The 27,032-nt window shown below is 47.2% G+C and overlaps 1 protein-coding gene across 1 annotated transcript in view; it reads right to left on the bottom strand.

Annotated features, from left to right (window-relative positions):
* Window positions 1–25,446, bottom strand: part of OSBPL10 (oxysterol binding protein like 10) — a 202,846-nt gene extending 177,400 nt beyond the window's left edge. The window contains exon 1 of the mRNA XM_051962712.1: window positions 25,154–25,446. Within this exon, the coding sequence (XP_051818672.1) occupies window positions 25,154–25,446 (293 nt within the window). The remainder of the gene's footprint in view (window positions 1–25,153) is intronic.
* Window positions 25,447–27,032: the final 1,586 nt, after the last annotated feature.

Raw genomic sequence — 27,032 nt, 5'->3', positions numbered from 1 at the left:
GGGGACTGGGAGGAGGACTAGGAGGGGGAGGGAGGGAGATTAGGAGGGGGAATGGGAGGGGGAATGGGAGTCAACGCCACTGGATATGCCTGTCTCAGCCTGAAGAGGCTGGCCTTGCTGATGGGCTTCGGGAGTTGGATTTCTCAGCCTCAGGCACTCTCGGTGCCCCATCTACTGCCTCCCAGTAGGCACCAGTACAGGGAGAATCCAGCCCATCCAAATACCAGACTCTTTAAGGACCCAAAGCCATGCTTTTCATTGCGCCCCCAAATCTAAAATTCAAACAACATGGTTTTTATTTTTCTCTAAAAACATTCCTTCAGAAGAGGTGTACTTTTCAGAGATATGAGTTTGCAGAACAGGACTCTCAAAGGGAGGGAAAGAGAAGATAAATATTGTATCATTCCCAATACCTTAATAAAAGCCTAGACACAGAGAACCGGGCCAGATCTAAATCTAATAAAAGCAGGAAGAAGAAATAAAACAAACACATTTTGCTAATCCTTGGCTCGGGCCCAAGGACCTAAGAAAAGTCAGAAGAATATGAAATCACCTTGAGCAAATAAGCAAAGCTGGGGAAGGCCAGCTGAGCAAAGACCAGGCTGGGCTGATTCTCCAGATCCCTTCCCGACCCGCTGGGCTTGGCCAGAGCCCTCCGCACTGTGCAAATTCCAGCGGGGGCAGCCGCCGGCCCGAACAATGGGCTGGAAAGCGACCAAGGCTCCCAAGGAAGGCATCATGTCTAGACAACCGAGCTACCCAAGAGACCCATTTGGCCGCCTGCCTGCCAAGTGACCCCGACCTCTTCCTTCCCATTAGGAGCTGCAGGCAGTTTGCTCAGAAGTGGCCAAAGGCAGCAGCAATGGATTCCCAGGGCCTCGGAGGCCGCCATCTCCTGACAAACCTAAGAAAATGGAGCCGTCTTCAACTGCGAAAATGGGGGGGTCTGCGTTTGCAAGAAGCCACAGGAAATCTTCAAACTGGGAGGGAGGGGACTGGAAAAAAGTAATGATTTACAGACATTAATGTCAACTGATGAGATTCATGGCACTGACGTCACTGACATTTATGATACTGATGTCATTTGATGAGATTTGTGACATGATTGTCAACTGGTGAGATTTGTGTCAACCAATGACATTTTTGACAATGATGTCAATGACATTTATGATACTGACGTCATTTGTTGAGATTTGACACTGATGTCATTTGATGAGATTAGTGATACTGGTGTCAGCAGATTAGATTTTTGACATTGATGTCAATTGGTGAGATCAGTAGATGAGATTTGATATTTCACATACATTTCCTCATTTAATTCACACAGTAACCTTGTTAAAGAGGAAAATTACCCACATACCTATTTTAGAGATAAAAAGATAAAGTCTCAAGGAGAGGTTAAGATGACATTATTCAAAGCCACATAATTATTAAGGAAATGGCACAGAAATGGGACCTATTTCTTGGGCTTACTGCTCTCGGTCATCCTGGCCGGTGCCATCGTCTTATAAATAAGGAAACCACGGCCCAAGGAAGGTCCAGAGACTGCCTCTGTTCTACCCACATCCCCATATTTTTTCAAAATGCTGAGTAGTCCAGAAGCTTTCACACGTTTCAGTTCTTCCTCCCCACTCTGTCATCTTCATGCCTGCCTTTTTATCCTTTTTCCTTTTAGTTAAGAAAGCAGAATTTATAGACTTGAATTTCAGTCTTTTTAAAAGCAACTCCCACCCACTGCCTCCTTAATCCCCGGCTCCCATGAAATATCTGAGCCCATGCTTTGTTCTGGTGTCTCACTGCTTCTAAGCACTAACATGTGAAACTTTCATAGAATAAAAGGAAAAAACAAAACCGGGATGGTGAAGTGCCAAAAAAAGGGAAAATGAGTTCCCAAAATGGCCCATGACACAATATTCTGATGGTATTCAGGGGAGGAGAGAACATTTATTAAGCACCTACTATGTGCCCTTTGTAAATACTATCTCATTTGATCCTCCTAACAACCCTCCTAGTAAAATAGGTGCTTTTTATTATCCTCATTTTACTGTTGAGAAAACTGAGGGGAGTTAGGTGCCTTGTCCAATATCACACAGCTAGCAACTTTTTTGAGCCTGGATTTGAATTCAGGTCTTCCCGATAGCAGGCCCAGTCCTCCCAATTCCAGGCCCAGTCCTCCATCCACTATCAAGCAACCACACAAGATTTCTTAGCTAGAACCCCCAAGTTGCCATGACTTACTAACTGTACTCTAGTGTACAGACAGCAAAATTGATAAGACAACTGAATCCCCACATCACAAAGTGAATATAAATTCTACCCAGTCAACGGGGTTTTGGGGGGAAGGGGTCTTTAACCTAAATATCCAAACAGACTCCATGTCCTAAATCCAGCCACATTAGTCCCAGATTTACATGAACAGATGCCACGGGACATATTGTGAACACGAGGAGGAAAGGATTTAAATCAAAACGCTTATTTAATGGGCTATCTGGAGACCCAGATCATTTCGGCACGGATCCTCCCTCCCCGGGGCACAGCCAAATCGGGCCAGATTTGAATCTGGTTTTCCCACATCCAGTATCCTGTCCACCACGACAAGCTACCTCTCAGGAGCTCCCTCGATCAAGGAGATCCTAGGCCAGAACACGAACGAAAGAGTAAGCGGACGACACAGAGGAACGGACATGGAGATACATCGCTATGGATCTGAACGAATAAACTGTAGCTACCGAGACTCGCAGACTACTGTAATTTATGCGCAAATGAGGTAATGTACAAGATTGATGGTAAAGGTTATTGTAGCACATAGAACAACAACAGCTGGTTGGTTGGCTGCTGTCCTGGCTTCTTGAAGAGGAGCAAAAGGACGTCACTATATCGGAGCCGGGTTACAGTGTATCCCACTGAGGCTGCTCAGACTAACGTGGGCTCGGAACGCCCTGCCCCGGGTCGGACACAGAGAGCCCCTAGTTATACAGCACTTTACACACATTGCCCCATGGGAGGTGAGTACTGTCATGAGCCCACTGTACAGATGACGAAACTGAGGCATTTAAAGTCACCAAGGCGGGAGAAGCATCCTCACCTGCCCGATTCCAAGCCCGGTGCCCACCCTGATGCCCCTGCTCTGCAGACTTGCCTTGCCCACCTCCCTCCCAGCTGACAGGTTCTCCACACCGCTTCTGGCTCCCAGTCACCGCTGCCACCACAAGCCCAAGCCTGCCACGCCTCCCTCCATGGCCCTCTGAGTCACCTGTAGTTTGGATGTTTCGGAGGATACGGAGCTTCCAAGATTCACAGCCATCCGGAGCATCCCCGGGACTCGGATCACAGGACCCGAAATCTAGAGCCAGAAAGGAGTTCAATCTCTCCAATGCAACTTCCTCATACTGCCAATGGGGAAACTGGGGTGCGGGGAACTTCATCATAGGCACAAGAATCCAGGCTGGAAGGGACCCTCAGAGGCCATCTCCTTCATCCTCCCTATTTAACAAATGAGGAACCTGAGACTTGGGACCGGGACGGGAAGAGGGCAGGGGTAACCTGCTCCAGGGCTGACAGATGTGGATGAGGACATGACATTGTGTGCTGGGCAGCAGCTCGGGATCAACAAAGGGGTTAGGTCATCTCTCAAGAGAGATCCAGCCTGCTCACCTCCTCTCGTTCCAATCTGGGTTTAGCCCTCTACCTGCCATGCTCACCCAAGACAGATGGATATATGGGATACCCATCCTGTTTGGTATGGCATAATATGGGGAATATGCGGCATTAGATAAAAGGAAAGGAGAAGAAAGGGAGGAAAAAAGACAGGAAGAGAGGAAGGAAGAGAGGAAGGAAGGAAGGAAGGAAGGAAAGGAGGGAAGGAAGGAGGAAGGGAAAGAGGAAAGGAGGGAAAGAGGGAGAAAGGAAGTAAAGGAGAAAGGGAAGGAGGAGGAAGGAAAGGTGGAGAGGTAGAGAGAGGGGGAAAAGGAAAGGAGTGAAGGAGAAAGGGAAAAAAGGAGGGAAGGAGAAAGAGATGGTGGGAAGAATAAAGAGAAGGTGAGAGGAAGGGAATGAGGGAGGAAGGGATGGAGGGAATTAAGAAGGAGGAAGGAAAGAAAGGAGAAAGGGATGGTGAGAGGAATAAAGGAAAGGAGGGAAGGAGGGAAGAAGAAGAGGGAGGAAGGGAAGAAGAACTAAAGGAAGACTTTCCCCAGAAACATAATTAGGGAATAGTGGAAGAGAAGGTCCCCATTCACAGCCTCCTGCTGGACCCCACAAGGTGCTGTCCAGGTGCTCCCCAGCTGGACCGGCTTCCACAGCCACTGGTAGGGCTAAGAAAGGGGAAGCTCCCAAGTGAATCCAGGACCCAAGATAACCAACCAGGGAGTTTCATGTCCTTCCTAAGCCAGGACTGAGATCTCAAGATTTGGGGGGAGGCAGGGGCCGGGGAGGTCACCTGCTCAAGCTCCTTACTGCCGGCAGAGCCAGCTGCCCAGGTGACTCCAAACTCACACCCAGTTAAGGTCTAGAAACTAGGCCTGCAGAACACAAGACCCTTTTTCATTTTTTTTAGTCAGGTTTCGGGCGAGTCCTGAGGCAGGTCGCTCACTGGGCAGTTCAGTTTCTTCATTTGTGAAGGGGAAAGATGAGGAGCTGAGTGGGTCCTACCCGTGGTCAAAATGTCTGCAAGAACAACCTGAGGGACTCTGACCGAGGATCTACCTGACGAGGGCCCGGCCCAGTGCCCGAAATCTCCACCATCAGGGTCCCCCTTTAAGCCGTCAAGTCTCCCAAAGGTGCCCATTAAAAGGCACATGAGTTAGAATGTTGAACGGGACTGTCCGTTGGCTTCCTTTAACTGTTGTTCTTTCTGAAAAGGGGAGGGTCCAACAGCAGGGGGAGGGGAGGGAAGGAAAGAGCCCCACTAAGGTTAAAAAAAAAAAAAAAAAAAAAAGCCAAAAGCTATGGATACCATTTAGAATAAAAACAAAATGGGCATAAAGTGTAATTAAAGGGCTCCCAGCTCAGCCCTGGTAAATGTCTCTGACCTGCTGGCATGGCACAGACAGGGGGGGACCCTGAGGTATAGGTCGGGAAAGGTCTGCAGAGGCTCCGAAGCATGTGGGTGCTGGGGACCTCCATGAACCTTTTCTCAGAATCAGGCTTAAATACACAAAATAAAATACCTGAATTACAAAGGAAATGAGTGAAATACTAGACAAAAAACCCAAACTCACAGTCCTGATGAGCAGGTAAGGGGTCACACATATGGGGAGGGTCCACAAGACAGGGCAGGGGATCGAGGGGAAACAGCATCCAAGAGGGGCAGCGCAATCTTTTCTTTCCTTTTTCCTCTCTCTTTCCCTCTCTCCTTCTCTTTCTTTCACTCTCTCTCTGCCAACCTCTCTCTTTCACTCTCTCCCTCTTTCACTCCCCCTCTCCTTTCACTCCCTCTCTCTCCCTCTTTCCCTCTTTGACTCTCCCCTTCACTCCCTCTCTCTCTCTTTTCTTTTCACTCTTTTTCTTTTCCTTTCACTCTCCCTTTCACTCTCATTCTCAGTCTCTCTCCCCCCTTTCACTCTCTCTCTCCCCCCTTTCACTCTCTCTCTCCCCCCTTTCACTCCTTCTCTCTCTCCCCTTTCACTCTCTCTCTTCCTTTTCACTCTCTCTCTCCCCCTTTCTTCCTCTCTCTCCCTCTCTCTCTTTCTTTTGTAAAGTACTTAGCACACTGCCTGGCATATAGCAGGTGCTAGATAAATGTTTACTCCCTTCTCTGATATGTCAATTAGACATTAGATTGTAAATTCCTTGAAGACAGGGATTGTCTCTTGCTGCTTTTTTCATCATCGGGAATGGAAATAAAGGACAAATCTGAACAAATGGAGATGAGAACCTATTTGCAAGTTCCCAAATGAATAAGTGCCTAAGGCAAGATTTGAACTCAGAGCTTCCTAATTCCAGGCCCAGAGGCCGTCAACTGCCCCAATGGCCATGAACTGCACCTGAAATACCCCCTATCCCAAGACATCTCTATCCCATTCTGGTCAGCTCCACACCAAGAATGAAGCATGAGACCAGGATTTTATTAGTATGGACATAAAATGTCAGATTCCTATTATTTGGATCTGAGAGCATTTGACCAAAACAAGCTCATTTTCCTTACATCAAATGACAAGTACAAGTCACTTAAAACCAACCAAAGAAACCCAAACAACAGAGAATACCCAAGCTTTGCTCCTGACAAAGGAACATCATCACCAATGGCTCTCTGAAGCAGACGCCTTCCAAATCCCAACATCCACAAGTGGGCTCAAGAAGTGAAGGCAGACAACAGGCTCTCAAACTCTGCATCCCTTTGATTCATCAGTGTCTCTACTGGGCCTGTATCCTAATAAAGGGAAAAGGATCCACATGTGCAAGAATGTTTGTGGCAGCCCTTTTTGTAATGGGAAGGAACTGGAAACTGAGTGGGAGCCCATCAGCTGGGGAATGGCTGAGTAAATTGTGGTATATGAATGCTACAGAATATTATTGTTCTATAAGAAATGATCGGCAGTGCATTTTTGTTTTCCTTCTCAGATTTTTTTCTTTCTAGATCCAATTTTTCTTGTGCAGCAAGATAACTGTATAAATATGCACACACATATTGGATCTAACATGTATTTCAACATATTTAACATGTATTGGACTACCTGCCATTTAGGGAAGGGGGTGGAAGGAAGGAGGGGAAAAGTTGGAACGGAAGGTTTTGCAATTGTCAATGCTGAAAAATTACCCATTTATATGTTTTGTATATAAAAAGCTATAATAATGAAATTTTTTTTAGAAAAGAATGCTTTAACATTGGGAAAATTAAAAAAAAAAAAAAAAGAAAGAAAGAAAGAAAGAAATGATAAGCAGGATGTTTTCAGAGAGGCCTGGAGAGACTTCCAGGAACTAATGCTGAGGGAAATGAGCAGAATCAGGAGATCACTGTACATGACAACCGCAAGATTGTACAATGATCAATTCTGATGGACGTGACTCTTTTCAACAATGAGGTAATTCAGGCAGTTTCAGTAGATTTGTGATGGAAACCCATCTGCATCCAGAGAGAGGACCATGGTAGATCACAGCATGGTTTTTTACTTTGTTGTTGTTTGTTTGCTTGTTTTTAATTCTCTCATTTTTTCCCCTTTTGATTGATTTTTCTTGTGCAGAATGACAATTATGGAAATATGTTTAGAAGAACTGCACATGTTTTACCTATATCAGATTGTTTGCTGTCTTGGGGAGGGAGGAGATAAGAGAGGGAGGGAGAAAAAAAATCGGAACTCAAAATCTAACAAACACAAGTGTTTTGAAAACCGTCTTTACATGTATTTGAAAAATAAAACACCATTGATATTTTTATTTTTTAAAAAAGGAGAAAAAGAAAATAGGCTTTGGCAAAGAACAAGTTAAAAATCTATTTGCAAATGACGTGCTATATTTAGGAAATTCTAGAGACAAATGGATTAGCTCAATCCTTTGGCAGGATACAGGATAAACTCAAATAGAATCTACATTTTTTTAAAAAGATCAATAACAGAAACTAACAGAGAAATACATTTATGATAACAAAACGTATCAGGTGGGTGGGCACTGGCCTACCCAGAATCACAAGAGATCAATATAAAAACAACTAGAAAACAATTTTGACAGAAATAAAGACCTGGATAATTGGAAGGCTGAGTTTAGTTGAAAATCGGAGTAAAAAATGTCAATACTTCTTAGAGTAATTTGTAGAGTGAATGCTATGCCAGTCCAAATGCCAACCCGCTCTCTCACAAAATTAGATGAGCCAAGGAAGGAAGGGGCATCTAGGAAGAGGAGGCCACAGCCAGGGCCAGACAGGTAAGGTCACCTGTAGTGAGCGGCAGGGCCAGGATTCTGAAGTAGCTCAGTCAGTACTGCCCAGCTCAAGGCCTCCCTCACACAGCTGCTCCCTATAGCTCAGACCCTCACTGTCTGCTCCCCAACAAAGGCAGTAACTCCCTAACTGATCTCCCTTTGTCCTGTTTCTCAACCCCCCTGCTCACTGCCACAGCCCCAAGGTAACATCCTAAAGCATCTCTCCAGGCTCCTCTCCTACTCAAGTCTGGGGCTCCCTATGACCTCGGGAATAAAATAAATCTCTGCCATCTAAAGCCCTTTCTCTCTGCCAGCTCACCTGGCTGACTTACTACTGGCCAGTTAAGACATTCCTATCCCTGTCTTAATGTAAAGTGCTTAGCACAGAGCCTGGCCCTTAGTAGGTGCCTAATAAATGCTTATTTCCTTCCTCTTCGCACCAAGCCATCCCCCATATTAGGCATACTCTCGTTCTGACTTTTAGAATCCCTTCCATATACAGCTCGAGATACACAACAGATACAATAACAGATAACAATCTATAATCCTCCAATAATCAACGTCAACACATACTATTAACCCCGCTGTACTTTCCCTGAAAATCACTAGGTGTCTACTTAATGCACATACCATCTTCTTCCTGCCCTTTTATAAGTTAGAAGGGGAGTGCTTCTCCAGAAGCTGGCACACAGTAGGAGCCTAATAAATGATCATCGAATGAATGGCCAGTCCAAAAGTAGTCACTAGTAGCTTAATTTAAGAAAGAGGCCTAAACAAGATCTAAATCAGTTTCAATTGATCAGGGATGGTCAGAACCAGCTACACTCAAAGAAAGAACACTGGGAAATGAATATAAACTGCTTGCATCTTTGTTTTTTTCTTTCCGGATTATTTCTACCTTCTGAATCCAATTCTCCCTGGGCAACAAGAGAACTGTTTGGTTTTGCACACATATATTGTATCTAGGATATATTGTAACCTATTTAACATGTATAGGACTGCTTGCCATCTGAGGGAGGGGAAAAATCGGAACAGAAGTGAGTGCAAGGGATAATGTAAAAAATTACCCTGGCATGGGTTCTTCAATAAAAAGTTATTAAAAAATAAATTCTTGACCTTTGAAAAAAAAGAAAGAAAGAAAGAAAGAGGCCACTAGCTCAGTGGGCCAAGAGACAGAACTCTGGACCTAGAGCGAGGAAGAGGCGAGTTCCAGTCTTGCTTCTATGGATTGCTAAGATAATCATTGATGCCCCATCTAGAAAATGGACATAAGAACAGCATTCACCTCCCAGGATTTGTTTTTTTCTTTTTTTTAATTAAATGGGATAATATTTGTGAAGCACTTTGCAAACTGTAAAGCACTATATACACTAATTCTTATAATTACTGACTTGAATAAAAGTCTGGATGGCTTTGTAAATAGTTGCAAGGGTTTTAGGGATAACTAAAGGAGTAAGCAGTGTTTGAAAAAAGGATTTGGTTTTCTGGACTCAATTGGGGCAGTGAAGGATACCTGGCCAGATAAGTTCACCTAACCAGGGCTGGGTTTTGTTTTTTTTTTTAATTTATATGTATGTGTGTATATACATATATACACATATATATACATTTTTCTAAAATTTTGCAAACCCAGCTCAAATGGCTCTAAATTTAAAAGCAAAGCAAAACTCCCTGTCTATTCTCCAAGCTGGATGGTACAGAGAGTACCTACAATCAAAGAAGATAGGGAGTGAGAGGCCCAGAAGTTCCCAAAGACAATGTCCAAGAAAGGAGACAAAAATAAATCCAAGGTCTCAAATATCTAGTTCAAACGCATAAAGTACAAGAAACAAGTAAAATTAAACCATGATCTGAAGGCAGATGAAGCCAATCTGACTTCACAGCTAACACTGAAGCTTAAAAGAATAAGCCCCAAAAATGGAATATGGCTCTGAAATATTCCAAAAAAACAAACAAACAAACTAGGACGTATCAAACCCAAGGGAGGAGGGCAATGGGAAGAGAGAATGAGGTATTAAGAAAGCATTCATAAATGATGAAATTCAAGAACAAGGATAGCAGTGAAGATTGAGTAATGATTAATAAAGTCAAAAACAAGAAGCGACATCTCATCAAAGAATAGTAAAGGAACAAGAAACAGCTAAGCTCAGAAAACAGCCAGTTCAGCTGTAACAGGGACACAATGGGAGGAGGCATTAGGAAACTCCATTTATCCAGGTATCTGTGGGAGTCCCATCTCTTTCTGCTCTAAATAGAGCAGCTAATTCTTTCTTGAAGTTGCTTTTGGGTAATTCCATGCTTCAAAAGGTGGAGTGACCAGTAAGGGAATGAAAAATGAGATAGCATGGCCTGGTAACAGAAGGCTTGCCTCCCGAGTCCTATCCTGCACTGGTCACCCCAGGCAAGTGACCAACCACACAAGACCCTCCAGAGAGTTCTTGAGAAGGGGCCAAGCTCTACGGGGAGGAGACTTCAATAATGACCAAGACTGGCTAGAACTGACCTAGAGCTCAGAACTTGGACCAATATAGCAAAGTGTGAGCAGCAGTCCTACGACCAAGAAGATGGCTAGAGACAGTGGGAAAGGGACTATTCAGCATCACTTCTACTCAAAACCAAAGTAATTTTGCCAGTGAAATTTCTTTCAATTGAAATTTTTTCTCTACATATCCAAGAATGAGCTCTCCCAATGACATCTTTGAACACAGATCGGGAAATGGATTTTCAGATTGAGCTTTCTCCTAACCTACACTTTTATTTCATTAGTCACAAGAGTGATAAACCCGATAAAATAAACCTAAAAAGCCTGAAAAATCACAAGCAAGATAGTAGAGATCCAGGAGTACATGGACTAGATGTATTTTTTTTTTTTTTTTTAGTTTTGAAGTCTTTCTTTGTTGTGTCCCTTTTCAATTCATTTTTATAAATTTTTAAGAACCCCAGAATAAGCTCCAACAAGGGCAGTCTGTCTCTCTTTCTCTCTTCCCCACCTTCTCTCTCTCTTTTCCTCTCTCTCTTCCCTCTGTCCCTCTTTCCCTTCCTCTTTCTCTCATATACAGACAGACATACACATACACACACACACACACACATCCCTTATCTAAAGTTAGTATCATTCCATTCTAATTTCTTTGGCAAAACACTCGACCCCAAGGAGAAATACAATTGCCAAGATTCACATGCCATCTAGTTCAAAGACAGCCCTCAAAAGGCAGCCCTACTTAAACCATGGTCTCTCTAGAAAACAAAAGAGAGCTATAATCATCAGTTAATAATAAAAGAAAAAAATTCCTTCCTAAAGTCTGATTTATTCAACTGTAAAATTACTCTTCCAAATTCACAGGGAACGAAGGGACTTAATGCTCAATCTATAGTTCATAGGGTAAATGAATTCCTGATAGCTTCAGGAATAATAACAATAGCTTATACTGACAGAGGGCATTAAAGTTTGCCAAGTATGTTACATATATTGTCCCACAACCTTGGGAAACAGGTACCATTATCACTATCATTCTCATCATCATTTCTCGTACACACATACATACACACACACACACACACACACACAGTTTTTATAATTATCATTATATAGGAAAAAAATGCAGCCTAGAAAAGATTGGTCACTTATCTGGGATCATACAGCTAGTAGCCATCAGAAATGGGATTCAAATCCAGGTTTAGTCCCAGCAGTCAGCTAAGTGTCACAGGTTTGGAGTTGGGAAGGCTCAAGTTCAAATACTTCAGACACTTAGCAGTTGTGGAATCCTGAGCAAGTCACTCTCTCCCCCTCAGTCTCCTTATTTGCAGTAGCTCCCTCCCTGAGTTATTTGTGAAGATCTACTGAGAAAACAAACGCAAAGCACTTTGCAGAGCACTACAGAAACGTTACTTATTTTGGGGATCTATTATCACACTCACTGGGTCATGCTGCCTTTAGAAACAAGCCTCAAGTGAGAGATTTAGGGCTGGAAAGAAGCTTGAAGCTGACTCTTCCCTGCTTATATCCTCCCCGGGTGGGCCGGAAAGAACCGAGCCCCAAAGAACTGCCCCACGATCAGACAGACCCAGGGGACTCCATTGACCAAGTTCAAGGGTCTTAGCTAGGAGGAGCCCAAACTTGGACTTTAGATATCTATTTATAAATTTATTCAAATATATGCATTTGAGTTAACAACTGCACTCCAACCACTGGTTTCATTTCTAATCCTGTATGGGTTATTTGGTTTGGGGTCAGGTTTTGGGGGATTTAAAATCATTTTGAGGAGTCCATCAACATCATCTGATTTCCAAAAGGGTCCGTGATACAAAAAATGTCGAGAGCTCCTGATCTAGCCCAACTTGTGCCCAAGAGGAATCCTCATTATGATATCCCCCACAAGGAGCCATCCAGACTCTGCTTACAGACCCCCTCAGGAGGGGAAGCCCCTCCTTGACCATTAGGATTCATCAGTTTAACTCTTTTCACATAAGAAGCCAAAGAATGCTGGGATTTTTCAGGGAAGATTTCTCTGAAATTGCCATCGAAATCTAAATGAAAATTGGAATCGATATCACACCATTTTTCATTAGATTTCTTCAACTCAAATGCTCTGTAAAGCAAGGCCAATTTATACATTTAAACTCTTATATTGTGCCTGGGACCTTGCCAAGACCCTTGCCCATTGATCCATCTGTAAAAGGTTTCTAATTTTTAAAAATAAAACGGACTGGTAAGTCCTTGAAACCTTCCTCCGTAAGACAAAAGGAAAGCTGCAGCTATTATTTCAATGATCAATGAAGGCTGAAATGTAACTGAGAAAACAGATTTTTGAAAAAAACTGTGGACCAATTCCTTGGAACTAAAAAAGCCACACCTTAGATAAGCAGATTGCTCAAGTGGCAAACTGAGGCCTGAGTGGCCTTCCAGGTTTTGCAAAATAAAGACTTTCTAATGTATCCTAACAAAAAGCAGGTAGCACAAATAATCAAAAACTCACTTTACAAATGAGGAATTTCAGACCTAGAAAGGAAGTGTAAGGCCCAGGATCACACAGCTAAGCCCCTCCCACCACCATACCCAGCTGCTGCTATTATGTTGTTATTCTTCTTTTTCCTTTTTGATTATTATATATTTAAGAGTAAGCGATGTCATGGAGACTGTGTGAATGGGAGGCACACCAGTGGGGGTTCAAAGTCAAGAAGCAGGCTTTTGTGATACCAGAAACTACTTGTAAGGGAGAAAAGAAGTCCGGCTCTCGTCAGAGGGACCGGGTTAAAATGCCACCTGGTGTGTTTACTACAAGTGACAAGGCTGCCTAATTTCCCAGGCCCGTTTCCTCAGCTGTAAATAGAATGAACGGGCCAGCCCTTCCAGGGGGAGAGGGAGCCGACCCATCTCCTGGAACCCAACCAGCTAATATGTGAGGGTACAACATTTATCAATATCACTTTGGGGGAATAAGTTTGTTTTTCCTCTTTCTTTTCTGTAGGGAGTTTACCAGGGAGGGGAGGGGAGAAACAAGGTACAAAAATTAGAAGAATGAAAGAAAACAAATTAAAGGGTTGGGCTAGATTGCCTGTGCATTTCTTTTATAAACCTGGGAGTTATAGATTAACCTGGCACATTTAAAACAAAGCAAGGAGATCAAAGAATCGTTGACTTACACATACTGACCAATAGTCCCATCCTGCCCTCAGACAAGTGAGGGGGCTCCAGGTGTGGAAAGTTACCAACTAGATCAATGGGGCCACATCATTTGTTTTTCTTTGCATACAAGAGATGGTTCAATGATGTGGATGGGGGAGGGAGCAAAAGGGGAGAGGGGGAAGGGAAATAGGGAAACAGGAAACAAGAAAATGTGGAAAGCCAGATGATAACAGGCTCTCCCAGTCAGAGACACAACTTCTGCACACGGAAGAAGCTCGGGAGCAGCTGTGGCTCTAAACCATTCTTCCTAAATTTTCATCCTCCTGGGAAAATCGGCCAAATCAGCCTCCAGGCCAAGGTGGGAAGTTCAGAGCCAAGAGGGCAGCTCCGGTTGGGAAGAGGCGCCCTAAAGTCACATCCCCCCCAGGGACTTCCAAACTTCCAAAATGGACTTGGGAAATCCAGTGCCATTTCCTCTTCACCCAGAAGGCCCTTTAAAGCCGAAATATTACCCTATCACCGAGCCCATCTCAGAGAGCACAGTATAATTCCCCAAGTTCCAGGGCTGCTTCTGTATTAGCTGGGCCTGGCAAGCCTAAGGACAAGGATTATTCCTGACTCTGGGTGCATTTGAGTGAGCCTGTGCTGCTCTATGGCAAAAGCCATTAGCCTGGAAGTTGGATGGGAATCTCACCCAGAGCTGCTATGCCACAGTTCTCTTTTATTGTCCTCAGTTTCCCTAATTATCCTGACCCAGTCTGACTGTTTCCCTGCTTCTCAGTTCTGCAAAACCTCCCCTCCCTCTTTACCAGGATACTTGCTAGAACATCAGAAAGCTTCTCCCCATCCCAAGCTATTAGAATATCAGATACTGTCTTATCAAGAAGCCTCTCCCCAGGTCCCGGGTGCCTCCCCCTGATGATGTCATCCCTCTCCTGAGGCTCACCCCACCCTGTCAGAATCCCGTCTGCTCTCAGCAGCCTGACTCCGCCCTTGCCTCAGTCTACCCCCCCACCCCCACCCCCAAGTCTGAGCCACATGTGTGCACACAGGTCACTGGGAACTCCGATTGTTTGCTGGAGCCTTGGAGACCATAGTCTCATTCTGCCCTGGGACCAAACATTGGTCCCCGTATATCTCTCCATTTAATAAATTATTAAATACTCTCTGATCTCTGTCTCGCTCAGTTTATTGGCCATTACAGAGTCTCCCCTATTTTGGTGACAGCTTCCTAACCATGAACTCATCCTTGCTTTTTCCCATCCCACAGAACCAAGGTCATCCCCAGGAGCTCTCCGTGCTCCCGGGTCCTCCTCAGGCCTGGATGTGTACAATACCTTCCAATCTCCTCTCCCATCTGTCCTCCACACAGATACCATAATATTTTCCTAAGGTGGACCACGGCACTGTCTTACTCAAACATTCTCCCTGGCTCCCCACTGCCTACTGAAGAACACACAAAACTCTGTCTAGCATTTGCAACTCTCTTAAATCTGCCCTCCCCAAACCATCCATACATCCCATCAACTATCTCCCTTCCCCCACCCTCCACCTTTTAGCCAAATTGGGCTCTTCACTGTCGGTGGAACACAAACCATCTCCCACCTCCATACATTTGCATTCGCAGTTCCCTAAGCCTAGAATCCATACTCTCCCTATCTGCCTTTTCTGAACCTCTGTCCAGATCTCATTAGTACCATCTCCCTCCATATGTATTCTGATAACCCATCGGTACAACACCAGGTGCCAGGAATAGAAACACCCCAACAGGTGGAAAGCCCTTTGAGGGCCAGAACTGCTCTGTTTTTCTCTTGGTACCTTGAAGGCCTTCCAATGGCAGGGCGGGGGCTACAGAAAGCCCACAGGGAGGGAAAAGAGCAAGTTACCCTCTCAACTCGGGCTCACACCGGCTCCTGTCAGCGCCCAAGAGTAAGTGCCGGCCAGAGACACAAGGCCACGTTTCAGAGCAAGACCAGGCAAACTTAGCCAGGAGATTAGACTCCAGCCAAGTACAGGAACAAGGAAGTCATTCAACTTTAAAATAAAACCAGTCCTGGATTAGCCCATGGAGTGTGTCATGCTGCAGAGGCCAGAGGCAGCCCCCGGCCCTTGGAAGTGCCAAAGAATAAAGGGGATGATCTGCTTAAGTTTGGGCACAGGGAGCCAAGATGGCGGAGTCAAGAACCCCACTACCCATTGGCTGCCATCAGACCCGAAAGGCTGGATCCCCGGGGACGCCGTCCCTTGGCGACGCGTACATCGGTTTCCTGAAACACACGGTGATTATCAGGTGTGCGTCCGGTCAGACTGGCCGGCCATCTGTCGTCGATCCAGGAGAAGGGAATGCATGTTTTTCATACCATTTCCTGCATATCACGGGGCTCCGTGCAGTCACAGAAACTGACACTCGACAGGAAAATTTTCACTTAGAGAAAATTTGCCTCGAAAGTGAGTGACTGTAATAATGTTACAGAACATTTTGTACAAAGGTATCAACTGCAGATCTCCCATAAAACCCAACAGAAGCACATTAGTCAGATTAATAAAAAACCGAGCAGGGAGCCTTGGGCCACTGCGATGGGAACCCAACCAGGCAATATCACAATTACCCGTGGCGGCTTCTGAACAGCCTTTCGTTTTTTTTTTTTTTATTATTATTATAGCTTTTTATTTACAAGATATATGTGTGGGTAATTTTTCAGCATTGACAACTACAAAACCTTCTGTTCCAATGTTTCCCTCCTTTTCCCCCCCCTCCTCCCCCCCATGGCAGGTTGACCAATACATGTTAAATATGTTAAAGCATAAGTTAATTACAATAATATATACATATACATAACTGTACGTGCATACATTATTGTAATTACTTGTAATTGCTGTACAAAAAGAATGTGACTTTGAAATAGTGTACAATTAGCCTGCAAAGGAAATCAAAAATGCAGGCGGATAAAAATAGAGGGATTGGGAATTCTATGTAATGGTTCATAGTCATCTCCCAGAGTTCTTTCGCTGGGTGTAGCTCAGGGGGTCCTCAAACTTTTTAAATAGGGGCCAGTTCACTGTCCCTCAGACTGTTGGAGGGCCGGACTATAGTAAAAACAAAAACTTTGTTCTGTGGGCCTTTAAATAAAGAAACTTCATGGCCCTGGGGGAGGGGGATAATCGGTCTCAGCTGCTGAAGTTTGAGGACCCCTGTTAGCTGATTCAGTTCATTCCTGCTCTACTGGAATGGATGTGGTTCATCTCATTGTTGAAGAGAGACCCACTAGACAGCCTTTCTAAGGAGGTCCCAGAAAAAGGGGCTTCCCTCCTTCCATTCAATCAGGCCGTGTTTCTAGGCTGCCCCAGCTCGGAACAGGGCTGATGTTCCGTAATTCTCAAATACGACACTGCTAACCCGGGGAAGAGGATGGGCAGGGCCGAGGAAAAGTCAAGGAGAAGGAGCCGGACCCTGCAGGGGTGAGTAGAGGTGGCCCTGACCAAGTCCCTTCCAATGGTCTGATCTTGACTCCAAACCTGGCTGGCCTGGGGAGCTCCCACTAAAGAAACTGCCTCTACTCCTACAGCAACTGCTCCGAATGGTGTTAGACACTTGGGGAGGGCACCAAGAGGTTCATGGACTTAGCAGTGTCTGTCTGAGATAAAACGCGAGTCCAGGTGGCCCTGGCCACAAGGTCTCAGCAAGCCAGGCTGCCCTCCCCCTCCTCCTCCCCTTCCCCGTTCCAGTCCCCTCCTCCTTCTTGTCCTTCCTCTTCTTCATCATCATCATCTGGAAAGCAGCCAAGTTCTGCACTATCTGGGTTGCCATCTTTTAAGTCTTTCCATCCACTTTTTGGCCCTAATCCACATCAGATTTGGCCCCAGATCCACACCAGAGCTAGGCTAAGCGGCCATCACGAGATCTTATGCTCCCAAGAAAATAACTGCCGTTATCCCGTTCCAGAGAGATCTGTTGGTCTCTATGTAAGCTCCAGAGCGCGCTTCATCAAGCCACGAATCAAAGAAATTAGTACTCTCTTATTATGTGGCCAAGGAAAAACTGGAAAGAAAGTAGGTGCCCAATGACCAGGGAATGGCTCAACCAAAAGTAGTCAAGGAACACTGTCGCATTATGTATGAGGGATTCCCAGGGAACACAGCAAGACTTGCATGGACTCATGCAGAGAGAGCAAGCAGAACCAGGAGGCCATCTTATACAATGGTCAGTAATGTCACAAAGGAAAGCAGCCAAAATCGGATGAATTATAGTGATCCGAGTGTGAGAAAACCGAGGGTGAAACTCACTTCTCTTCTCTTAGCAGGGAGCCGGGGCCTACAGAAGCAGAATAGGGCATACACGTGCTGGCTGATTTTGCTTAAATATAAATTGGGAATCCTTACATTTTTAAATGTCCCGAGAAATTAGGGCTGGGGAGGAGAAATAAGGACCAAGAAAGAGGTTCTGAGCATATTTCTAAGGTCAAATCTCCAGAAAACCAATCAATCAGTGAGAAAGTATTAATCAACTACAACAAAAGTCCTTCCCCTTTTTGGTGTCACAGATTCTTTAGCAAGTTGCCCAAACTTAGAGAACCCCTTCTCAGAAAGCTCTTAAATATATAAAATAAAAAACATAGAATTACAAAGGACATCAATTATGTTTAAACAAGTTATCCAAAAAAAGTTTAAGTTCGTGCAATTTCAAAGGACTAATGATAAGAAATATTATCCACCTCAAGAGAAAGAATGGATGGAGACTGAATACAGGTCAGAGCCTACTATGTTTCACTTTCTTTCTTTTGTGGGGTCTTGAGGGGTCTTTGGCTTTTGGGGGGGCTTTTTCAGAGCATGGTTAAATACGGAAATGTGTTTTGCATGACTGCACATGTGGAATATAGATCAAATTACCTGCCTTCTCAAGAAAGGAAAATAGGGAGGGAAAGATGGAGCAAAATTGGAACACAAAATTTAAAAAAAAAAAAGTTTAAAATTGCTTTTATATAATTGGGGGAAATAGTATTTAGTATCTTATTAGAAAAAAAAAAAAAAAGGTCATGAACTCCATGGGCAGGGGGAGCAGAGAGCAAGTACAAGTTGAAAAAGTCACATTTCATTAAAATGAACTTTCACCAACCCTGCACACCCACTCCAAGGGCCCTCGGCTGGTACACCCTGGTGAGCACACTCATCCCATTCAAGAGTCAGCCTAGCAACCCAAGTCCTCCTACAGAAAGGTAGCTGTTACCATGGCGACAGTTTAAGGGCAAATGGGGAAAAAAGGGAAGGGTGATGGGGAACTTTTCCAAGACACACGTCAGGGACTCCTGGAGTAAGAAGCATTTCCAGCATAGAATATACAGCCCTGTAGTAGAAACCTGCGAGGTAAAGGGATTAAAAGATGGGAATCGCCTTTACAGGGTGGAAAGAGTACTGGAATTGCCATCAGAGGACCCAGGTTTGAATCCCACCTGGGAGGCTTTTTACCACGTGGCCCGAGGCAAACCCCTCACTACCCTGAGCCTCAGTTTCCCCATCTGTTAAATCAGCAGGGCTGACGTGATGATCTTGGAAGTCTGTGCATGCTGGTTCTTCTTGTGCAATAGGATAACTGTATAAATACATAAGTCTACATTGGATTTACATTTTTTTTTTTTTTGCCACATTTGGCGTGTGTTGGATGGCTGGCCATCTGGGAGAGGGAGTGGGAGGAAGGGGGGGGTTGGAACACAAAGTTAAACAAGGGTCAACGGTGAAAGATCGTCCTTGCATGTGTTCTGAAAATAAAAAGCTTCAATTAAAAAAAAAAAAAAGTCTGTACATGGGCCAAGGTGATAAAGTAGGGAAGTGAGAAGCCAGGGCTGGGTAAGGATCTCTGGGACCTCGAGATCTGCCTCATTCTTGTGGAGGAAGGGGTTGTGGGTGCACGAGAAACAAAGCAAAAAGCAACTAGTCTGTAATACTTAATGTCAGGGGGGCAGCTAGTCTAGTGAAAGGTTTTACCTCAACACAACAGACTCAAAAACACCTCAATTCCTGGTTTTTTTCATTCCTCGAGGTGCCTTCCCTTCTCTCCCCCGGAATCTCAGAGCGGGAGAGACCTTCTCCGATCCATGCTTGGAACTAGAATTCCTTCTGCGGCTCCCACCAGACAAGGGGGAAACTCGCCTGGAAGTTCTCCTCTGCCTCGAGCCCAAAGCGAACTCTCACTTCCATCTGTTGCCATCTCCCTTAGATGTTCCCAAAAATTGGTCAAACCAGCATAGACAGCCCACCCGTCACCTAAGACAAAGGATACGGATGTGCCCAAAGTAACCATCAAAAGTGACCACAGACCCCTCTGCTTTGGAAGGCCGGAGGAGGGAACCTGGAAAACCCAACCATGGATGAGTGAGAGGGGATCCATCTCCCCGGGAGCCTGGTGACCCCTTCCCTACCTTCCCAGAAATCATCTTCAGCTTCTGGCTACAGGAAGTTGGAGCTGGAAAATCCAATTCCTCTTCCACTCAGCTGTTTCCCGAGTACCCAAAGGAAGTGTCAGCTCAACTAAGTACTAAAGGGTGGAGGGGTCCACAGCAGAGAAAGCCTTGGCCGAGAGCTAGACGGAGAGGCAATGGGGGTGACGCAGGGGTCTGCCAGGGAGTCAGGGGTCTGCTCAATCTCTCCGCTCCTCCGCAAGTTCAGAGCCACTGAACCGAGTTCCTCCACCACCACCCCGTTTCATTGCTCTGAACCTCAGTTTCCTCATTTATCTGCAAGGCTGGGAAGGAGTCAGGGAAGTGAGATTCTGAATCCCAGCTCCATTCGGTGTGGTTTCTGGGGCTCAGTCTCCTTATCTGCAAAATGAGGGGAATGGCACAGATGGAGTCCCTTCCAGGCTTAAACCTATTAATTTTCTGTCCGGGGGAACCCCCTAGCCTAACCCTTCTATCACACCTGGAAACAGAGCTAGAAAAGCAAAGAGATTACTCAAGATTACCCAAAAAATAAGGCGCCAAGATTCAAAACCCAGAGCCTAAGGGAACCCTCTGACATTTACCCAGTAATTTAAAGTTCATAAAGCACTTTGCATGCATTACCTCATTTGAGCTGCACAACAACCCAGTGGAGTTATTGTATATAATAAGCCCAATTACATATGATTATGTATCATGAGCCCAACACAGGGCTCATTATCTCCAGTCATCAAAGAGAAAAAAAAATAAGTGTAAGCAACCAGATTGGAATCCAGATCTCTCCTAATGACAATTCATCCTCCATTCAGCTGCCAAGGTTCTCTCGGCCCCCAAAAAGGTTCAGGGGCTCCCCAGCACTCCAGGCTCAAATTTACACTCGCTTTCACACATAAAAACCTTCATCAACAGCTGCTTCCCTTGTACCTCTGCAATTTTCTCATATCAATCCATAAACATTTATTAAGCCCCTATGGTGTACCAGGCACTGTGTCAGCAATACACAGAGAAGCAACACCTGCAATGCCCTGCCCCTTATTTTTCCCCTATTCAAATCCCACTTCCTCCAGGAGGCTCCAGGTTCCTCCAGGTTCCCCCAGCTGCTAACACCTTTTGTCTGAGAAAGTCCCCTCTAGTCTATCTGGTACACAAGCATCCCTCCCATTGGAAAGGAAGCTCCTTGAGGGCAGATCCAGTGTTTGGAGGAATTTGTCATTTTTTTGTGTCCCAGTGCTCAGCACAGTACCAGACATGTACACAGAAGGAGTTTAATAAACGCCTGTTGGCTTGATTCCACAGGAGGTCTAGTGTTCTTTCCATTATCGAAAGCTACCCTTCAGAGAACAGGATTTCCTTCTGGCTTAAGCAATTTTAATTCACTGAAAGATGAGGGAATCCAGCATATGAATCAAACTTGGAAACTAAGGTATCATGCTGTCTGGAGGAAGAGGGAGATGGGAGAAAAATTAACACAAGGTTTTGCAAGGGTAAATAATGAAAATTATCTTTGCATGTATTTTGAAGATAAAAGCTATTATTTTTAAAAATTAAAATTTTAAAGAAATAAAGTGTGGAAAGAACCCTGAGCATGCTGCCAATTTCTTCTCTATTTTGTTACCTGGAACACATACAAACTTTCTTCAAAGGGAACTGCCATCTTCCCTCTTATAAAGAAACCTTACCTAAAAGGTCCCCGAGATCCTGACGTAAATAAGACTGGAGCATCCTAGACAAGGAAGAACCCAAGGACAATCTTCAAATTAAAATCCTATGTGGTAAAGGGTGACAACGTGATCCCAAGGAGGAATCAGGGTTCAGATGGTGCCTCTGACACTAAGCTAAGCAACCATTTATCACTAAATCTCTGAGCCAGAGACATATTTACTCTTTCACAGACCAAGAGTCACGTCCTCTAGACACCAACAGAATCAAGTATCTTTGAATGATGAAAAAACTCAGGATCATGGATCTGGAGAAGAAAGGGATCTCGGACACCATAAAGTCCAACCCTATCAATTTATGAAGAAGTAGCGGTCCAAGTCTCCTTAAGCAGGACATGTGGAAGCTGGATTTGAACTCGGGTCCTCTGACTTCAATTCCTACTACTCAACCCTTTTTCTAACTTATGAGCCTCTACTTCTTATTAAAATAGCAGCCATGTCCTACCAGGTGCCATTGGCTGCCCTACCTCCCTCTGAGCCTTAAACACCACCTAGCACAAGGTAGGATCGTGAAACGTCGCCAGACCACAGCCCCCATGGCTACTTCACTCAGGGGACTGGGAATTTTGGCAGACACAGCTATTAATGACATCCCAATCTTCCTTAATTACTTCCTAAAACAGGTGGTACAGGACCACAGGTGCTGATCCAAAATAAAGCCCCAAACTGCAGGAAGTTTTTCTAGAAAAATACGTGAACCATCAGGGAACGTGCTCCCAATCTGCCTTCCCCTCATGCCCCCAAAAGTAGTCACATCTTACTGAGACAGGGCTTGAAAAAAACAAACCTCTGTTCTCGGAATTAATCAGCTGGAAAGTAGGCAATCCACGTGAAGGTGGCGTGTCTCAAACAAAGATTTCTACCAAAGCGGCAATGGGGGAAGGATGTGCTGGAAAGTCTGCTTGCTGAGGAGCACGGAGGGCAGTGATCCCCACTTGGGTTGCACACACCCAGGAAACCCCTGCAGGTGGACATGAGGAGGGCCACCGGTCTTCTGGGCCACGACCTCGATCGCTATTTGAATAAACTCACAGAGAATTAACAAGGCATTTCAGCTTATAGGTCCCAGGTGCAAAGTGCATGCTGGGAACACACGGATGGATGATAGCTCCCTTACTGGAGGTTACAACCTTTGTAACAAGTCTCACAGTGGAGCTGGAAGGGACCTCCACAGGTCGCTGGGGTGTCCCTGCCCCCCATCACAAGTGAGGAAACTGAGACCCAGGATGCTCACCCAGGTGGTAAGCAGCAGAGCAGGATTTGGGGCACAGGAGCGGGAAGTCAAAGTCTCGAGTTCAAATACAGCCTGAGGCAAGCTGCGTAACCCTGGCAAAGGACAATCTGTTTGCCTCAGTTTCTCATTTGTAAAATGGTCTGTGGAACGGTCCTGAGGGCTCACCTCCCTCCCAGGGTTACAGAGAGGATCAAAGGAGAGAGTAATTATAAACCTTTAGCCCAGAGCCTGGCACACAGTAGGTGCCCACAATGCTAGCCATTCTAGTATTATTTCTGCTTGAACCCTTCCCACTGTACCACACTGTCTCCACCTACAACCCGTTCCAAGGTCATCTTGGAACCTCCCCTGCCCCTATCTGCTGAGGGCACCTTTGGGGCTTTGGAGAACCCCAGATTTGCAGGGTCTGGAGCCCCGCCTCTTATCTGCTGAGTGATCTTGCCCAAATCATTCACCTCTCAAGACCTGAATTTCTCCACGTGAAAAATGAGAGCATTGGATATTTCAAATAACACGGTTTTATCGGTAAGAGCCTACTATGTGCTAGTGCCAATAAGCACTAAGTGTAAGCAGGGAGCTTACTTTCTGACAGATGGTGGGATCCTTGGGTTCTGAATTGGGTTCTTGACCCAACTCCTGAGTGCCCACTGGGTGCCTCGACTGGGCCTAACTCTGCCACTTAGTTTCAGAAGAATTCTGAGGGAGAACCGAGCTTTCCCGAGCCAACTCCTCCCACCTCCAGGCTGGAAGCCCCGGGCCAGTCCCCCAATCTTCCCCGGGGCACTCTGGGCCCCCCACCCCGGCAAGGTCCAGGACAGAAGATGCAGGAAGGTATTAGCCACAGCTAGGCAAACGTTTCTGAGCTCCAAAAGGCCTCCCGAAGGCGCCTCGGATCCAACCTGTGCACATCTGCCCGAGACAAGATTTCTCCCCCCCTCTCCGATCCCTGCCCCCCACCCTGTAAACACCGCGCTGGATTTCAGATCAGCAGCCAAAGCGTGCCTTCATTCCAATTCCTATAAAATCCTCCCCTCCCAGAGGATTATTAAAGTCCCTTAATATCCAATGCACGTGAACTCGACGCTCTGGGGCCCAGGAAGAAGACGATGCGGCCGGGAGAGCCTTCCTTCCACATTCAAAGCAGAAATTGGCCCAAATGGCCCGGGGCGCTAACAGTGAGCCGGAGAGTCAGTCTCCAGCTGGAAGCCAAACAGTCCAGGGATCCTGGAGCTGTCTAGAGCTCCTACGTACCCTCCCCCTCCACCTGCTCTTTATTTTGCGGAGAAACAGTGGCAAAGTGGGGGGCGGGGGGTCTGGCAGTCCGAGGGCGCAAAAGGACTCAAAAGCGAAAGTACAACTTGGAGCTCTGCTCGCGACCGCAAGGTTCCTCCGGCAATCCAGAGCTAAGGCAGCATCCGTCCTCCCGGGAATTTCCTGGGCTCCCATCTTCCCAGGCGCCCAACCAGGACACAGAGCCGAACAAGTGACCGGCTGCAAAGGATGGGAGGGGGCTGGGGCGGGGCTGGCCAGGAACCCGAAGCGAGGGGAAGCCAGCTTCCAGCCCTCCCCAAAGGTGCCTCCCCCCCCACCCACCCCGAAGATGCCCAAGTTCTTCCCGACCTGCGAGGCCTCTGGAAATCTAAGCCACCAGCAAACCACACCCTGTGGCCCTCCAGAAGAGCAGAGTTTTCCTTTCAACCGCAGTAGCAATTCCCGGGGGATCACGGGCATTTTCAAAGCCAAGTTTAAAGGGCTGCTTAGTCTCGGCAGCCGGGAATCGGTCAGCCCTCTTCGGGGTCTCCGCCAGGAGCTCCCGGGGCCGGGCTGCACCTTGCCGTGGCCTTGGGACCCACGGAGGTTCCGTTCCGCTACTCTCTCATCCGCTACTGGCCACAGTTTAGGAGGAGGAGGAGGTGGAAGGGCAAGGGACCTTAACAGATGCCTAGTTCGGGGTTTAAAGCTCCCCCCTCCCTTTTTAAAACAGTTGTATTTTGTGATGAAGTGCAATGACTTTGTGGAAGCGGGTTTCAGGGAGGGAGGAGTGAACGGGACTTTTTTAAGGGACACTTTTGTTAAGCAAATGCAAGTGATTATCCGAGCTGGGTCCTGCGCCGGAGGGGAAGCGAGCGGTAGTCCTTTCCAGCCCGAAACTTTGGATCGGAGGCGCGGGCTCGGGGGCTTGAGCCCCCCTCCCCCACCCGCGGCGAGGGGAAGCTGCACGCGGCTGCCGGCCGGCGGGCACGCTTCACGGCGGCCGCAGGACGCGCCTCGGGCCTCGGCCGTTCCTTACCTGTTCTGCCAGCCCTGCAGGAGGTTGGTGTACTTGCTGAGCACGCCCTCGAGGGCCGGCTCCCGCCTCCGGCCGCCGCTGCCCAGCCGGCCGCCCGCCCCGCACGGGCTGGCGGCCACCGAGCCCGGGCTGCTGTGGCTCCCCCCTTCCAGCCGGCGGCCCCCGGCCCCGCGGGCCGCCCACGAGCCCGACGGCGACGAGCCGGCCGAGGTGGCGCGGCTGCTGCTGCGGCTGCTAGCGCCGCTGCCCGCCCCCTCGCCGGCGCCCGCCCCGGGGCTGGCCGCCTTGTCCATGCTCCGGCGGCCGGGCCGGGCCAGGGCCGGGCCGGGCACGCTGCTCTAGCCGCCGCGGGGCCGCTCGGGCTCGGGCTCGGGCTCCGGCTGGGGCTCGGATTGCCGCCGCTCGCGCTCGCGATCCCGGGGAAACGCCTGACTCATACGGGAGGGAGGAGGGGGAGGAGGCAGGGCAGGGCAGGGGACGCGAGCCAACCGGGCTGGAGGAGCCCGGCGGCCCCTCCCCCTGCTCCACTTGGGCTAGCCGGACCCTCCCCTCCGCTCCCGGGGGGCGCCCGGCCCCCGGGGGAAGCGAGGGCTCGCGAGGGTCAGCTGGCCTGCTCCCTCCCCGCTCCGGGCAGAGGGCGCCCAGGGAATGCCCACCGGCCTCCTTGGCCCGGGGCATGATTGCCTACCCAGGGCTCCCGTGTGCCAGCCCCGCCGTCCCGCGTCATGCGGTCAGTCCCCACTCCCTGTTTGGGCGCCCGTGCTCCGAGCTCCCAGGTGGGGCCCGGGCCCCTTCCGTTCCTCGTGCGCGGAAACACCTGCACTCCCTCGAGACAGAGAGGTGCTCCCGCTGCCCCCGCACCTGCGGCGCTGGGGGAAGAACGGGCAGAACCGTGTCCCCAGCGAGGACTTCGCGGACCCCGAACCCAGCGCCCCAAACCTGGGCGGGGATTCCGAAACGGGCCCCCCCGGGTCTCCCGCTGAAAGTGGTCCTGGGCGCCCCTGGCCAACTTGGGTCCGGACGATTTCACGTTTCCCAAGCGCCCACAATTTGCGCTTATTTGTGTCCTTTCCGTAGGAAATCTGGGGGTTAACACATTTTTTAAAATGGAGTTTAAAAAAATAAGAGATTTCTCTGTGGTAGAAGGCTCAATTCCTGCCCGGAGGGATCCACAAACCCAGGAAACATAAATAATTCAGGCGTTAAAAATAACTCCCACTGTAAAGAGATTCAGATCTCCGGGGGCCAATCCCCCGCCCCCACCCCTTTTCCTCTAAGTCTTTTTTAGAGATATATTAGCCCAGGAAGCTCTAATTGAAAAGCCGCGAAGAGGACTAAGTAAGCCAAGACTATCCTGTGGGCAGTTTGGGGTGGAGGAGAAGGTGGGGAGAACAAGGGACCGTAAGGACCTAGTCCTGGGGGCAGGCTGGGGTCCGAGGCAAGGCAGGGCCCACGCGCCCTGAGTAGAAATGCAGTGAAATCTGTAGGGGATAACTCACCTCATTGGGTGCTTTCGGGGGGCCATATGGTATCTAGGTAGCTTTGGACACTTTAAAGAGCCATATAAATCTCAGCTGATTATTAGACGGGGCTGCAAACAGAAATTCCAGAACTGTTAGCAAAAATAAATAAATAAATAAATCTTAGAAACCGTTTTCCCATAAAATTTTATTAAATAAAAAAATCATCTTTTAGTTTTTGTCTTTTCTTTACATTGGCATTGCATTTGGGAAGAAATTTAGCCTAGATATGGGCCTTGAACGTTGGGACTGGAAAGGAGCGACCGAGGGAAGGGGACCCTTTTCGATCCAATGAGAGGAGCACCTAGAACCCGTGGCCTGGAGCCACAGAATTCCAGGGTGCTTCAAAAACTGGAAAC

Source organism: Antechinus flavipes, chromosome 5, assembly GCF_016432865.1.
Source record: "Antechinus flavipes isolate AdamAnt ecotype Samford, QLD, Australia chromosome 5, AdamAnt_v2, whole genome shotgun sequence".
Classification (NCBI taxonomy): Eukaryota; Metazoa; Chordata; class Mammalia; order Dasyuromorphia; family Dasyuridae; genus Antechinus; species Antechinus flavipes.
This window is presented reverse-complemented; position numbering and strand designations above follow the sequence as displayed.